This window comes from Xylaria bambusicola, assembly GCF_022495145.1.
Source record: "Xylaria bambusicola strain CBS 139988 unplaced genomic scaffold F5B22scaffold_36, whole genome shotgun sequence".
Taxonomy (NCBI): Eukaryota; Fungi; Ascomycota; class Sordariomycetes; order Xylariales; family Xylariaceae; genus Xylaria; species Xylaria bambusicola.
This window is the reverse complement of record NW_025953589.1, coordinates 248,711-265,233: the sequence shown is the minus strand read 5'-3', so window position 1 is coordinate 265,233 and position 16,523 is coordinate 248,711. Positions and strand designations below refer to the sequence as shown.

The window sequence follows — 16,523 nt, the reverse complement described above, 5'->3', positions numbered from 1 at the left end:
AGTGCTATTCAGAAGCCTTGCTCTGCCTACCCAACCTCCTTGCCTTCGTGCGGGGAGACTTCAAGACAGAAGAAACGGGATGAAGATTTTAGTGTATTAGTCTAGCCGTATACTGGCATTCGGTCGACTAAGAATCGAAGCCCACGCGAAACCAGGCGATGTGATTAGCCATATACCTACGTGCGTGTGTACGCACACGGGTCAAATGGCACCAGGAGGTATATAATACTTCAGTGCATCATCTATGAACCTCATGTCTCGCAAGCATAAACACCAAGCAGTTTGCTACTTACTCTTCGTCTTTAATATAAGCTCCCCGGAATAAAGCAATGACTTTTCACACGGCATCAATAAGTATGTATGTGTATACACGTAATCGCCAGTTCTAACCACGGACATACAGTCCTATTTTATTCTCGCTTCGACCAAACCAAACTAACCTCCACCCCAATACGCAATGCAATATTCATGCTCATGTTCATACACTCATCTCATATCCCACACTGAACACCCTAAACAAGCAAGCCATGGGTATACACATAACAATGCCTACCGAACAAAGCACACCATCTCCGTACACCTTGAATACTCCTATCCAACCCCTTACAAGCCTCCATCGCCGACGACAAGGGCGACGACAATCTTCAGCGCCTCGAGCGGATCCCGTCCGTCGCGGAGTAATTTGGCGAACATATCTGACAGACCAGCCAAGCTGTGCTTTGTATCGCTCGCGCGCCCTATGAAGAATTCCATCAGTAAAGTGCCTCTGTGAGATGGAAAAAAAATGGAAAGGGGTGGAGCAGTTGGGATAGATGTGTACAGTGCATAGTAAAGAAGCGTGATGCAGTAAGGATGTTGACAAGGGGGGAATATATGAATAGAATAGATAGATGGTGGAAGCATGGGGAAGGGAAGAGAGGAACAGGTGGGATATAAAGCAAAAAAACACTCACACTTCGCCGGCGCACGCATCGCAAGCCCAATCTTACTCCTCGCCTCGCCCGTCCAGTCGAACTCAACCCTCCACTCGATCCGCGCCGCGAGACTCCCTTCCTCCCCATAACCATCATCATCATCATCACTCGACAAACGCAGATCAAAACACGTCCTTCCCATGCGCGCTATGACCTCCGCCTTCGACGGCCCATCTTTATCCCTCCCACCACCATCCCCTTCATCTCCACTCCCACTCCCTTCATCATCGTCTTCATCTACGTCTTTCCGAGGACGACCACGAGCTTTCTTCCTAACACCTTCTCTCATCATCTTCGCGCAGCGCATGCGTGCCTCGGAACTCCCGAGCTGTCGTTCGACATCGCACCAGAACCGTGCGCGCCGCGTCGCTATACGGACCCATTCGCCCATGGCCCACGATACTACGCCAATATTCCTGGTTAAAGCACTATTGATGCCCGCGCGGGGATGAGTAATGTTATGGATGAAAGGTCCCAGCTCGGCGACAGCAGAGGGATCGAGACGCGGCACAGAGAGCCCCGATACAGACAGCGTCTTCGTGTCCACGATCATATCGATCGAGGCGAGGAATAAACCGGGCGGCGAGGACGCTACGGATATAGCGTGATATTGCTGCAGCGGTTGCTGCTGATCATCTCTGCCCTCGGGCTGGACAGTAGTCGTGGTCGAAGTGAACGTCAGCGGCGTGAAGACCTGGAGATAAGGTAGTTCTTCGTCTGCCGTCATAGGGACAGGATGATGGGAGACAGGCAGCGGGGCTTCCTTGTCCCCCGTGTCATTTGTGCTATCGGGGGTTATCAAGGGGGGAGGCAAGACCGACCCACCGCCACCGAACGGGAGAAACGCGATCGGATTCATCGCGGCCTCAAGCCAGTCCTGCATCGGATCAGGCGGTTCCTCTTTTTCCGGCGGCAGCGCATGACGACTTAATACATCCAGTAAGCGATCCCGCTCTTCTACACCCGGAAGAAGATCTATTTCATGCCGGCGTGATCCCTGCGCGGTATACAATCTCTCGTTTTCGGCAGAAACGACTTTCAAATCATCTTCCAATTGCGCGATCTCAGCCAAAAGAGAGTCGCGCAACGCCTTCTTATCTGCGAGCGGATCCGCCTCTTCGACCTGTCGTCCAGGGTGCGACTTGCGTTTTCCACGTTTGCGTCTCGGCTCGCTTCTCAGCCCTTCTTTCGTGAGCCGCGACAAGACAGATTCCTCCGCAACATCCGTGGTGAATTCCGGTGGGCGCAGAGGGGGCTGTTTTAGGGGTGAGCTCATCATCTTCGCTGCTAGTACCTTGCTCCTCCTAGGACGCTTAGACGGTGAATTGTGTATTCCTGGCGGCGAAGTGATGATGGACGAAGGGTCCGACAGGCCCTTCTGAGTGGGTGTGGGCGGTAGTTGGGGCTCTTCAGGCAGGACCTCGGGGAGCACACCCGGTGGTGGTGATCGCCGCAGCCTTCTTCCCTTAAACGGGTCGATGAGCTCTTCTTCCTCTGCTGAAGGAGGCGGTAAGGCTCTCGGAGAAGGCTTGTTAGGCGTTCTCCTCGGTCTCATAAACAAACTCCCAGCTGTCGTCCTGACAGGGCTCTGCGGCTGTCGTTCCACGGTGGCGCTTTCATTTTCAACCCCTTCATCGTGTTGCAATCGCCCTGTTTCCGACTCATGCTCTAATTGGGCTGTGACTTGATCGGTGACACTACCATCGTCGCTCGTCGGGCTACCTGGTGCTGAGGCTGCTGGGGCTTCCAGCTCTTCGTTAGGCTGGCTTGACCTACGTCTCTGGAGAATTTCGGGGTTGGACCGCGCAAGGCTTGCTTTGGTTGGCGACGCGAAAGATGGTCGACTCAATCGCAAGGACCGCCGTGTAGCGCTGTCGGAAGAAGAAGGCTCATTGGACTCGTTTACAGGCACGCTCGTAGTGGGAGACGTTTTGCGCCGTTTAGGCGCTGATGCTTCCATTGGGCTGAAATTGTATTCGCTTCGCTTGGTCTTCAATTGCGCATTCCGAAGACGCCTAGAGCTTATTGTATGAAAGCTTGTCGTACACCAGCTTCACCTTGGCTTGGGGGGAGCTCCTCAGTCGGAGGCGCGATTGCCGGCAGTGGATTGACTATAGTAGTTTGGTGAACGCATTCGGCTTCGTACATAAGGCAGACTGTGTCGATATATGGACTGTTAAACCAAAGCTGATTTATTAGTAGCTCGTGTTGTGTTGTTCGCAGTGTTGTTGACTTTGCACTTCTCAAGATAATCACATGCACTAGACGCGTCCCGCTCGCCGGCCTGTTTGGAGATGTCGATACGCGAGCTAGAAGACCCCACCCTAGAAGTACCCTTGTATCCAAATTGGAATTACCTAATCCAGGTCACAAACAAAACACAGCACAACAACATGAAACCGAAGTAACGGGCAGATACGGGGTCACGTGAGATATATTGCCGGAAACTTGCAGGTCTTGCCGAGATTGGCCGAATGACGTTGCGGGTCTCAAATGCCCGCCGCATTTTTTGTAGGAGCCAATTTACCGGATCTCGCGACCGGCCATTTACAACCTCATTCGCATAATTACAAGCCTATCTTTAAGATTTACCTACCTCACTCATTAAGCTATCCAACCTTTACAGACACTATCTTTTTATCCATCGCAGAACAATATCTTCTACAATGCCGCCGAACATGAAACCATTAATGCGCGTGGCGCGGCTCCAATCCGCACTGTCGCGCACCCACTACCCCCGAGCATTCGCTTCCAAAGGGGGGAACCCGCTCCCAGGCGGCACGCCGGGCGAATCGTCGACGCAGGCAATGCCGATAGGCCCGTACTACGAGTCCATGCTCACGGACCCGCAGCCCATCCCCAAGGCGAAGCCCGAGGCACCGCCCGCCTCATCGCCCAAGTCTCCGCGCGCGAAGAAGGCCGCCGCCGAGCCGAAATCGAAGGCGAATGACAACAGCGGGGGATCTTCTTCATCATCATCAACAGGTACTGCAACATCCACCACCACCACCACTTCTACTTCAACTTCAACTTCCACAACTTCTCCTCCTTCCATCACAAACGCCACGACGGGAGTCCCGCCGCAACCCTCGGCGGAGCCCGCCACGGCGCAGGAGAAAGCGCGCATCATCTTTGGCTCCCGTCTCGCTGGTCCGGCGGAGCGCGCTGACCGCTTACAGGCCATCCGCGATCGTAGCACCCTGGTAGCAGGCGTCCTGGTGCCGCCGCGGCCCGAGGAGCCCGACAACTGCTGCATGAGCGGGTGCGTGAACTGCGTCTGGGACCGGTACGGGGAGGAACTCGAGGAGTGGGCGGCGGCGTCGACGCGGGCCGAGGCCGCATTACAAGCGCAACAATCACAGAAAACGAAATCAAAGACAGTTGGAGATGCGAAAAAGACGACGAGGCCACCACCGTCAATAGCTATGAGCATGGACGACGACGGCGGCGGCAGCGAGTCGCATTGGCGACAGCCCTCTGGGCAGGAGAAGGAGGAGATAATAGCCAAGAAAGCAGATAACAAAGGTCCTCCCAAGATAGCTAAGGATCTCTGGGACGACGAACTGTACAGTAATGTCCCCGTCGGGATCCGCGAGTTCATGAAGCAGGAAAGGCGACTCAAGAAAAAACATGAAGAAGAGGGCACGTTTGGCGCTTAGAACAAAGACAAGAGCATTCAGATGCGAACAGTTTTTTATTTATTGATTGATTTATTTGTTTATACACCTGTGTTTATCACTTGCATTATGGAATCCAACGATACGATACCCCCATTCATCCTCGAATAGATCCACGCATAGAGGCTCTGTGCGTACGCAGCTAGCTATAGATACGGTATACATCACTCTTTGATTCTTGATGATATTTTTCATTCTCTTCTTCATCACCCCGTTCATTACTTGATTCCTTTCTCGTTTATTCTTGTTTGTTTTATTTCTCAGAGTCTTGGTACGTTCATTCGTGCCTAGAGGTAAAAAAAAAATTCCGAGGGGAATCGTGGCCGTCTATCAATCAATCAATCAAACATTACACTCTAATGTTTTTCGCCGTGTCTTGCCCCTATCTGTAATTTCTCGACTAAGCCCCAAGCCAAACACCGTTACCATCCCATTACCCAGACATTCACATCCCTATGTATGCAAAGATTTTTTTTTTCCGTCTTCTTTTCTTCTTATCATTATACCAAATTTTCATTACGCTGTAGCTGTCTTGTTCTTCTGTTCAGCCGCGAGTCTGTCGTGCTCGTCGATATCCATAGCTTCCCATGGATAGCAGATCCAGACGTCGCCGACGGTTCGGGCGGCGATATATCTGGAGTCATCTATGGCGTCGGCGGGCAAGACACCCTTCTTTGTCTTGTCCTTGTTCTGTTGTACCGGGTCAGTCAGTATGTTGTTGCAGCACCATCGCCACTAGCCACCAACCCTCGGCCCTGATATAGTGATTCCAAAACTATGCGCACTCACATGTAACACAAAGATGCTGAACTCTGTCTTCTCACCCTCGCGACCAAGCTTCTTGGAGACCTCCTCGACGTCCTTCTGCAGCTCCTTGACAGCGTATTCGAGGGTCGTGCGGGTGTCGTCGACCTCATCAACGATGAGGATGCGCTTGCCGACGAGGTTCTCCATGCCGCCGAGACTGGTGAAGTCGAGCCATTGCGTGCGTGTGACTTTGGTGCCGATCTGGTCGACCGTGCCAGCCGTGGTGTCGGCGTGGGTGACGGGCAGCTCCTCGTACAGCGACAGACCGATGGCCTGGATGGGGATGTTGGGGGTTCCAGGCTGCTTCAGGAAAGACCGTAGGATACGGGCGGGAACGTAACCGCCACCACCGATGGCGATCATGAGCTGCGGCTGTAGGGTTTTGAGCATCTGTGGTGCCGCCTCCTGGCAGAGCTTGTGGACCTGTAGGGGTCGCACATGACGAGGTCAGCAACACGGTCGGTGTGTTTTATTTTGTTTTCAGATGGTTCAACAACAGCTATGCTACAGGGATGGGCATGGGTGCGTGAGGTATCGCAAGAAACCCGACAGACGAGCTGCTTGTGCCATGACATGACTCCATAATGCCGCCGGTCATGCATATGTGCGTTCAACAGCGCCTGCATTGCAAAGGCGCTTTGGGCTCGGAAGCTGTCGGTTGTGTGATAGTTGTGTGATGGCTGTGTGATAGCTGTGTTGTAGCTGTGTTGTAGCTGTGTTGTAGCTGTGTTGTTGTAGGCAGGAAATATGCAGGTGAGGTAGGTAGTGAGGAGGGGGATCGTATCGCGGGGCACATGGGCTTGATTGAACTCACATCGTTGTAAGTGACGTAGACTTTCTCCACCATCTTGACGATTCTATGTGTGTGATGTGTTGCAAGTCTGTAGGAAAAGAAGAAAGAGAGGAAATGGCTTGCTACGCGACCCAATAAATAAGACGAAATAGCAGACACAGATAGATGAAGAAGGCAAATTTACAACGGGGGTTTGTTTAAGTGAGTCGGCCGAAAAGAAAGGTTGAACCCTGATTTTAAGAAAGAAAAAAAAAAAAAAAAAGTTTCGAGTCAGAGCTGCAGCAACGGTTTAGCGCGTTACCGCAGTGGGCAGTGACAGTGGGCGATAGTGGGGTAACAGCGGCCTTAGCAGTCCTTAGCAGCACTTAGCAAGTCTCTCAACAGCGCTACCTACCTGAAGGCCTCACTTCTCAGGCGGAGGCCGTAGGTTGCCTGAGGTTGTGCGCGGCGACTAGATCTCCCTACCGAGCTCCCTACCTCTTCCGTGCATAAGTAAAGTACCTACCTAGTAGCAATGTATGTATGCTATTTAGGAGATATTACTGGGTTCTGCAGATGTTGCTGATAGGGATGTGGATGGCGGGAGGGGGAAAAAACGAGGCAGACATGCATGTTTCAGAATAACAAGCTGCAGCGGCCCTCGCCGATGCTTCTGCGGGCGCCGGGCAAACACATGATGCAACCAAACATACATGTACAGTAAAGGTATCTCCAAGCCCGTGGTTAGCAGGCGGTCTCCGGGCGTATTCCTATTCCTGATGGAGGGATGAGGGATGGGGGATGGATGAATGGAGACGTTGAAGAAAGAGGTGGAGGCGACCAGGGTCGTGATGATGGATCAGTACTGTACTTACTGATGGATGATGGGCATTCCCTTACCCCGCCACTCCCGTCCAATCGTGTGCACACAACGCACAGGAATCGCCTGAATAGGCAAGTCCTTAGCAAGCAACAAGCGATGACACCCTTGCATGCCCTTGTGCCCTTGTCCGCCCTGGCCTAGCTGGCGACCTCGTCGAGCTCGTAAACTGCTACCGAACCATTTCAGTCTACCATCAGAGGGCGCGGAAGTATATTAAGAACGCTGACTAGGTCAGTCCCGTGGCAAGCATCTGCTTGTGTCAAACTTGCTGTGATGCCACTTAGACGACACAGACGATGTATATGGATAGATTACCATATTCTACTATTTCTATCAAGCTTTGCTAAGTTCTGCAACCACCGAGTGTCAATTTCTATTTCCCATGTACAGATATATATCAAAGTACATGTATATGAATGTCCCTAAGCTAAGTTGAAGAATCACAATAGCTCAAAGAAAGTCTTGTCCGCGCTTTGCAAACCCCAAATTACCCTAGGTATAAAGCAATGAGATGATAATTGTCTCTCGACACGCGACCGATCTATGCATCGTTATGTAGAGAAGAACTTTAATCATTTGCTGGATATTTATTCTATCTGCTAACAGCGATCATCAAGTTTGAAGAACAAGATATCTGATCTTAAACATCCTATGCTGTGAAAATCCACAAAATTTCGCTAGTAGCCACAGTCATTGCCAATCTTGTAGCATGGCCTCTCTGCCCTTGACCTGCCCCCAGATATTGTAAACAGAGAAAATCTAAGTTATAAGGCGTATATAGGTTAGAGCTTTTTATACGTTCCTACATGCATTACTAAGATCAGGTACAAGATTTGTGGTAGACGTCTATAAAACTTATTCACTTGCAAGTTTCTACTGAAAAGCCATAATCAATGAGAAAAGACTGGGTTTGGTGATAACGTTGACCTGACGAGCCTCGCATGCAAGCCCTATATATTTGACAGCCTTCTTCTATTTAGAAGCGGCTTTAGGGTTAGTATGATTCTGCCAGTATGTCTACCTTTCCACCGGCAAATCCCACAGATCATCGAATGCCAACCGGACTAATACTTTTCTCTGTTTAAGAATGCCGACCGTGAGATAAAGGCATTGATACCTTCTGGCTGCAATATCCAGGCATACACTCGGAAATGGTACGACGTCTCGAAGAATCGAGAAACAAGAAGAAAACCGGTTTCGGTAGGAGCGATGGGGGTCTGCCGCTTGAACTGAGGTTCATAATATATGACTTCGCCAGCCCGGAAGGTCGTACAAGCAGGAATTCTACTTTTGTTGGGCAACCCGTCATGCCCCGATTAGAAGCTTGATATTTAGTGTTGACGCTGACCCTGGCTTTACCATGCGACTGAAACAATTCAAGTATCCTCGAATTGCAAGCGCCTGCCAGGACATGAGGCAATACGCGATGGACAGATACCGAATCATATGTGTCAATTACTCAATATACCCAAAGCGTGATCCGCCATTGTGGCCCAAGAAAGACGTCTCTCAGCTCGGGTTTTTCGACCCACGTAGGGACTCCCTCAGCTTCCCCATTCATTATCCGTATAGGGGATGCAGAGCAGTCTATTGGCGGCCCTTTAACATCTTGGGAGTTCGAGTAGCCCAAGACGCAATGGTGGAATGGAGCAACCCTTTCAGTGTTCCCAGGCCCCTTCACCCGAGCTCTAATTACCGGTTTAAGAATTCCAAGCGGATTGCACGTACCGGTATATGCAGTGACAGGCCCATCGCGAGTCAAGCAGTACCGCCCCGTGGCAAAAGAGCAATGTATTGATCTTGAAATTGAGGTTATCTGGGCGCCAGAATCTGAAGCACGGCTGAAGGTCCTGTTTGGATTCATGACAAAGAATGAAAAAGACGAGTTCATTTACATGGAGGAGCGCGGTGAATAGCGTGGATTAGAAACGGTTCCCTTTCTTTAGACTGTAAGATGTACAGTTTATCTTTGGAGACGTCCAGCAACTACTTTAGACCAAATAAATGCAACAGAGGAGAGAGAGATTTACATTGAATCTATATACGATCCCATGCTAGCTAGGACTCCAAAACAACGCTTTTGCTGGCTCCCATCTTCTAATAGATGCATATATGAGTTACGTGCTGTGACGGAGCGGCGCGGCGCTTTCACCAGCGGCATAGCGCTTTCGCTAGTGGCGCAGCGCTCCTGGCCAGTGGCGCAGTGCGCCCCTGACGAGGGCGCACTGCGCCCCGGCAGAAGCGTACCTATAAGGGCGCTTCTGGTAGGGGCGCTATGCTCCGAGGATTAGCCGGAACGCCTATATAGTTAGAATTTTCTACGTACTTTATTACGGGATTAATAATAAAACAACGCTTTTAATTTAACTTTAAAAACGTTACTTAAAAATGCTAATTCGATTCTATTAATTATAAATATCTATTAAAGTTATAAGCTTAATTTATTTATAAATTAGGTTTCTAATTAAAATTAATATTCTTTTATTATTAATTATATAAAATATATTTCTTTCTTTTACCCTTTAATTATTTAATATTTATAAATATACTTTATAAATATATAATATTTAAATTAAATTTAATAAAGTTTATTATTTTAAATAATGCTATATTATATTTAATTAAAGATTAAGCTAATTAATTTACCTATTTTTAAATATATATAAAAGTATATAATATTTAAAAGATAATAAATTTAAATCTTTTATAAATATTTAAAAAGGTTAATATTTTTTTAAACCTTTAAATACTTTTAACTTTAATAAAAAAATTTATAAAGGAAAATATTATAATTTAAAGGAAAGTAACCTATATTAAAGCTATAATTAAATAAAAGTTAAAGTATAATAATTTTAATAAATTAATATTAATTTTAAATAAAAATATTAATAATAAAAAGTTTAAAAAATAATATAATAATATTATAATAATATAATTATTAAAAATAGTTTAATAAAATACTTTTATAATTAAATATAATATATTTTTTAATTAAATTAATTATATAATTAATAAAAATTGCTTTAAAATTGCTTATATAATAATTATTAATAATAATAAATTATAAATTTAAAACTTTATTAAAGCATTTTAAAATATTATTATTTTATTAAAGTTTAATATTTTAATAATAGTTTAATAGGATTATTATATTATATTTAAAAGGGTAAACGTTAAAAGTATTAATATAGTAAAATAATATTAAAAATAAAATTTAATATATTAATATATTAAAATAAAAGATATTTTAAATATTAAAGGAATTTTAATAATAAAGAACTTTTTAAAAGTACTTTTATAATATATAATACTTTTATAAATAAATATATAATTAATAAAAGTTACTAAAGATAAAATATTAAAAAGATTAATTATAATATTAAATAATTTTAATAAAATATTTAAGAGCTTTATTAATAAAAATAATATATAAAAGTATAAGGGTATAATAATCTTTATAATGTTTAATATAACCTCTTTAAATAATAATTTAAATAATAATACCTTTTAAAAATCCTTAAAAGCGTATAAAAAAAAAGGGATATTTATACTTATATATATTAAACTTTAAGGAAATATATTTATAAAAATTATAAAAGTATAAAAGATTATAATTTATAATTATTAAAAAAAGTAACCTACGCTTAATAAAATTATTAAATAAATAAATTATTAAAGATATTAAAATATATTATAAATATATTTATTAAAATAATTTATATAAAATTATTTCTATTAATAAATAAAAGATTACTTATAAAGGAACTTTATTTAATTAAAAATTAAATAGGAAAAAGAAATTCCTTAATAAATAAATTATATATATTATAATTAATTTAACGTTTTTATTATTAAAGGTATACTTAATAAAATTTAACCTAAAGGAAAAGGAATTATACTTTTATTATAAATAGTACTTTAATTTTATATAATTTTAATAGTTTACTATTAAAAAGTATTTAAAGCATTAAGGTATATTTATTTAATATTAATAAAATTAAAAAAGCATTTATTACTAATATAAATAAAAGTAATATAGTTTTAAAAAGCTTTTAAAATATTAAAGCATCTTTATATAATATAGCTTTAAATAAATAATAATAATAATCTATATATTAATATATTCTATTTCTTTAAGCTATAATAATAGGAATATAATATTTTATAAATTATATTTTATACTTTTATATTAAATTATTAATAAAAATTATTTTATAAAAATAATTATTAACTTATTTTACTTTTTAAATAAATTTAATTTAAAAGTATATTTAATCTTTAATTAAATATTATATATATTATTAAATAATATATTTATTAATAATTATAACGTATTATATTTAATAAATTAAAAAGAATTATTAAAATTAAGTATATTTATTTTAATTAAAAATAATATAATTTTTAATTTTTAATATAAGGAAAAGGATTATTAAAAATATATTTAATAATAAATATAAATTATATTTTATAAATTTAATATTTATTAAAGTAATATTTATTAAAGGCTTTTATATTAATATTATTTTTAAAATATATTTATAAAATAATAAAATTTAATATTATAGTTTAAATTATATATTATACTTTAAAAAAATTAAAAATAATATCTTTATAATAAAGCTAATTAAATAATATAACCTAATATTCCTTAAATATAAACCTATTTTTATTTATTTAAATAAATCCTTTATAATATTAATAATAAATTTCTTTATAAAAATTTTAACAAATATAATAAGATTAATTATAAATATTAATAAAGCTAAAAAATAAAAGTATTTATAAAAGCTATTAAATAATCCTTTAAAATTATAAAAGGATATAAAAATATTATAACATTTTAAATTAAGATATTTAAAATTATATATACTTTAAACATTTATATATAGGATATAGAATATAAAAATATTAAATATACCTAGATTTAAGTATAAAAATTATATAATAATATATATTTATTAAATACTTTTAAAGAAGATATTAAAAAGGTACTTTATAAAACTATTTTAAAAAATTAATTAAAACTTATTTAACTATTTAAAAGGTTATAACGGTATAAATTAATTATTTATACTTAAAGATAAATTTAATAATTATATTTAAATATACCTATTTATAAATAAATTATTAAATAAAGTTTTTAATAAATTATATAAGTTTAAGTATTAAATAATATACTATTTTTAACTTTTTATTTATAAGTTTTAAAGTAATAATAAAAAAGCAACAATTATAATAAAAAGCAAAATATGCTATAAAATTTAAATAGAAAATAAAGGAATTAACGTTAAACTCTTTTTACTTTATTAAAAGGAAGGTTTTAAAGGAACTAAAAAAATAAAAAAAGAAATAATTAAAAAAGTGCTAAAAATATTATTTAAAGCAATATTCCTAAAAAAAGTTATAGCTTAAAGCAGCTTAAATAATAGCCTAACTATATAATATAAACCCTTTAAAGGTATATAATTTATATATACTTTATAAAGTATTAAAATATTAATTTGCTTAATATTTTTAATAATATATATTTAAAAAAATAAAGGAATTAATAAACAATTTAAAGCTTAATTAAAATAGCATTTATATATATAAATATAAAGTATACCTATTAAAAAAGGATTATAATATAAATAAATATAAATATAATTATAAAGTTAAACCTTAAATATATATTAAATATTTAATAAAATATAAATTAATTAAAGTATATTAAATATAAATACTTTAATTAAAGAAGGTTATTATTATTAAAAATATAAAATTTAATAAAAAACTTTATTATAATAAAAAATAAAAGTATTTAATAATAAAAGTTATTAAAACGTATATAAAACCTTTATAAATTATAAAAAAGGTTAAAAACTTTAATAATATTAAAGATATTTAATTAAAAATAAAGGATATAATATTTAAATTAAATATAAACGCTTTTATTAATAATAGGGAAAAAATATTATATAATTCTATTAAGCCTTTTATTACCTTTTTAAAGGAGCAAAAGTTAAAGGTAGGTATACTTAAAAATTAAAAGAAAGGATCCCTTAAAGGTTTATAATATAAATTTATAATTTTTTAAAAAACGCCTAAGTTAAATAGGCATTATTTTATAATAAAGGGTAACTTTAATAATATAAATTAAATAAAAAATAATATACTTTAAAGAGCTATTATATTAAATATATAAAATAATAAATTACTATTAATAAATATACTTTTTATATTTAAAGTAAAGCTTTAATTATTAATTAAAAAACGAAGATATAAATAAAGGGTATTCCTTTTAATAATAAAGTTAAGTTAAAAAGTTAAAAATATAGCCTTAAAGCTTTAAAATAAAGATTAAAAGTATTTAAAAAGAAATATTAATACTATTATTTTTTTAATTATAATATTTTTTAATAATAAAATATATATCCTATATAATAAATATTAAAAAGTATTCCTATAAATATTTTTATTAAATATAATAAAGGTATTATATTAAAGGGATAAAGAATATAAAACCCTTTATACTATATTTATAGCTATAGTTATTTATAATAAAAAAGTATAGTTAAAATCTTATTAAAGGTATATATATTATAGTAATTTAAAAAATCTGCTATTTAAAAGTTAAAAAGATTTTAAAATATATACCTTAGGAAAAAAGTTTAAAAAAAATACTAAAAAGGAATTTTAAAAGTTAAAAAATATAAGCGCTTTAAAAGTTATACCTAAAAAGTAATTTAAGGATACCTTACTATTATTAAAATAAGTATTTATTTATAAGTTTAATAAAAAGGACTATTTAAAAATATATAAATTATAAATAATTATAAAAGGAAACCTTTAAACGGAAGATATTTTATAATTAACTTATATTATAACTTTAATTATAAAAATGTTTAAATTAATAATAATATTAATAGCGTATTTAAACTTAAAAATTAAATAATATAATATAATAAAAGCATTTTTAAATACTATTTAAAAAAAATAAAGCATAATTATAATAAATCTCCTTAAGGGATTTATAAATAGAAATAAAATTAGTTTATTAATATATACTTTATATAGGTTATAAAATTTACTATTGCTATAATATAAAAAGTTTATAAAAATATTTTAAATTAATAATATAATTACTTTTTTAAAAAAGCTATATTTATTTTATACTTTAAATTACTATATATTTATTATTTTCTATATTAATAACTTTTTAATTTTATATAAAAAGGATTATTAATTTTAAATATAAAAAATTATTAATTAAATTAAAAGTATTTATAAGTTTAAAGAATAAAGAAATGCTTTATAATTCTTTAATATAAAAATAGTTAAAGATAAAAAATGAAAAATTATAATACTACTTTATAATTAATATATTAAAAAAGTAATAAAGTATTATAAATTTAATAATTAAAGTTAAGTATTAATAATTCTTTTATTATATAAAGAATTAAAAAAGTTTTTAAAATAGGTTATAAAGTATAAAATTAAAGCATTTTAAAAGCGTATTAAAATAATTTTATATAACGCTATTATATTAAAACTAAATATAACTTATATAATAGTACAATTATTAAAGTTTTTAATTAATCCTAGGTTAAATTATTTAAAGGTAATAAATTAAATTATTAAATATATATATATTATAAAGTTTTTATATATTATATATAATAATTAAAATATAAATATATAAATGTTTATTATAGCGAAAAATGCTTCCTTTATAAATAATTAAAAAACTAAACGCTTTTTATATAAATATATTATTTTACTATTTAAAGGTATAATTATATAAAAAATAATATAATAAAGTATAATTATTATATTAATAATTAAAGTTAAAATAAATACTTTATTATTTATAAAAAAGGAAATAATAGTATTTAAATAATTTTTTAAGGATATTATATATAACTTTAAAGAAGTATAAATAATTTTTTTAAATAATTAATAAATTATATATTTTATAATAGGGGAAAATAAATATATTAATATTTAACTCCATTATATAAATATTTAAAATATATAAATAAAATAAAAGTATATTAAGGGATTTTTTAAAATTATATATTTATTAACGGTATAAATGCTTATTAATAAATTTATTAAAAATATATTAAAAGTATAGTTTAAATATTTTAAAGTATTTATTAATTTAAAAAATAAAAGTGCTATAGTTATAAAAAGCAAATAAAAAAATAAATATATAGTTAATTTTAAATATAAAGCCCCTTTTAATTTTTATTTAAAAATTTAAACTAAATTAAAATAATAAATAATGGACCGTACTTTATAGGAATAATAATATAATAATAAAAGGAAAAGGAGGAAAAGGAAAGTATTTTTTTTAAAGGAAGAAGTTAAATATAATAAGCTTATTTTTTTCTTCTTTTTTTTTATTTTCTTTATTTTTATTTTTAAAGGATAGGAAATAACCAGGTATAGCGGTATTAAGGATAAATATTACCCAATTAATAAGGAAAGGTATAATGTTTTTTTTTATTTTCTTTTTTTTTTATTACTTTAAAGAGCGGATAACGTAATAAGATTTAATAGCCTTTATAAAGGTATTTTTTAAGGAAAATGCCTTATAAAAGGTTATATAAACTTTTTAAATAGTTTAAATATTTATTAAATAATTAAAGTATATTAAAAGAATTATAAAAAGGAAATTAAATTTATATCTTTATTAATTATAAGGGTTAAAAGGGTAATAATAATAGTAATAATAGTAATAATAGTAATAATAATATAATAAGGGCTATAAAATTAATTAATTTAATTATCCTAATTAAATATATATTATAAACTTTATAATTATAAAAGTTTAATAATTTTATTTTAACTCCTTTTATATTATTAATTTAAAAGTATTAAAAGTATTTTATAATAAAAAAGAAATATTTAAAATATTTATATAGGTATATATAATTTATAATTCTTTTAATACCGAAAGTATTAAAAACCCTTTTTAATTATTTATTTATAAATGTTTAATTTTTTTATAAAGGAAAATTAAATATATTAATTATAGGAGATTAGGGTAGGTTTTAATATTATTAATAACCGGGTATTAAAGCTGGAAGTAATAGAAAAGGTAGGTAAGGGTATAGCAGGGAAGGAAATATAATAAAAGTAAATAAAGGTATAGGTAATATATATAGTAGTTAAAGTATTTTTTTCCTTTTTTTTTTTTTTTTTTTTATTATTATTATTATTATTTTTATTTTTATTTTTATTTTTATTATTAATAATAGTAATAATAAGGGTAACGGGGGTAGGTAGGTAAGGGGGGGGAGCTGGGTATAAAAGTAATATAGGTATAAAAGAAAAAGGGGAAGCGAAGCTAAAATTAAATAAATATAAAAAGGAAAGGTTAAAATTTATATTAAATTTTTCCTATATTAATATTTATATTA

At 34.1% G+C, this 16,523-nt stretch overlaps 4 protein-coding genes across 4 annotated transcripts; 2 read left to right on the top strand and 2 right to left on the bottom strand.

Annotated features, from left to right (window-relative positions):
- Positions 1-305: 305 nt before the first annotated feature.
- F5B22DRAFT_615754 (uncharacterized protein) lies at positions 306-3,338 on the bottom strand. The gene is made up of 2 exons (XM_047975551.1): positions 954-3,338; positions 306-737 (listed from the first exon to the last, which is right to left on the bottom strand). Exons 1-2 carry the CDS (start codon positions 2,932-2,934, stop codon positions 604-606), a joined length of 2,115 nt encoding a protein of 704 aa, XP_047828693.1. The 5' UTR covers positions 2,935-3,338; the 3' UTR covers positions 306-603.
- Positions 3,339-3,358: 20 nt separating this feature from the next.
- On the top strand, positions 3,359-4,659 carry F5B22DRAFT_313303 (oxidoreductase-like protein). Its single transcript, XM_047970634.1, has one exon. The coding sequence runs from the start codon at positions 3,641-3,643 to the stop codon at positions 4,631-4,633; it is 993 nt and encodes a 330-aa protein (XP_047828692.1). The 5' UTR covers positions 3,359-3,640; the 3' UTR covers positions 4,634-4,659.
- A 359-nt stretch (positions 4,660-5,018) lies between these two features.
- Positions 5,019-6,695, bottom strand: F5B22DRAFT_313327 (PRTase-like protein). The gene is made up of 5 exons (XM_047970635.1): positions 6,646-6,695; positions 6,436-6,595; positions 6,273-6,373; positions 5,441-5,881; positions 5,019-5,341 (listed from the first exon to the last, which is right to left on the bottom strand). The coding sequence occupies exons 3-5, from the start codon at positions 6,303-6,305 to the stop codon at positions 5,168-5,170; spliced, it is 648 nt and encodes a 215-aa protein (XP_047828691.1). The 5' UTR covers positions 6,306-6,373; positions 6,436-6,595; positions 6,646-6,695; the 3' UTR covers positions 5,019-5,167.
- Positions 6,696-8,473: 1,778 nt separating this feature from the next.
- F5B22DRAFT_648744 (uncharacterized protein) lies at positions 8,474-9,029 on the top strand (the record flags this gene model as incomplete). The annotated part of the gene is made up of 2 exons (XM_047979064.1): positions 8,474-8,679; positions 8,819-9,029. The coding sequence occupies 2 exons, from the start codon at positions 8,474-8,476 to the stop codon at positions 9,027-9,029; spliced, it is 417 nt and encodes a 138-aa protein (XP_047828690.1).
- Between the last annotated feature and the right edge of the window lie 7,494 nt (positions 9,030-16,523).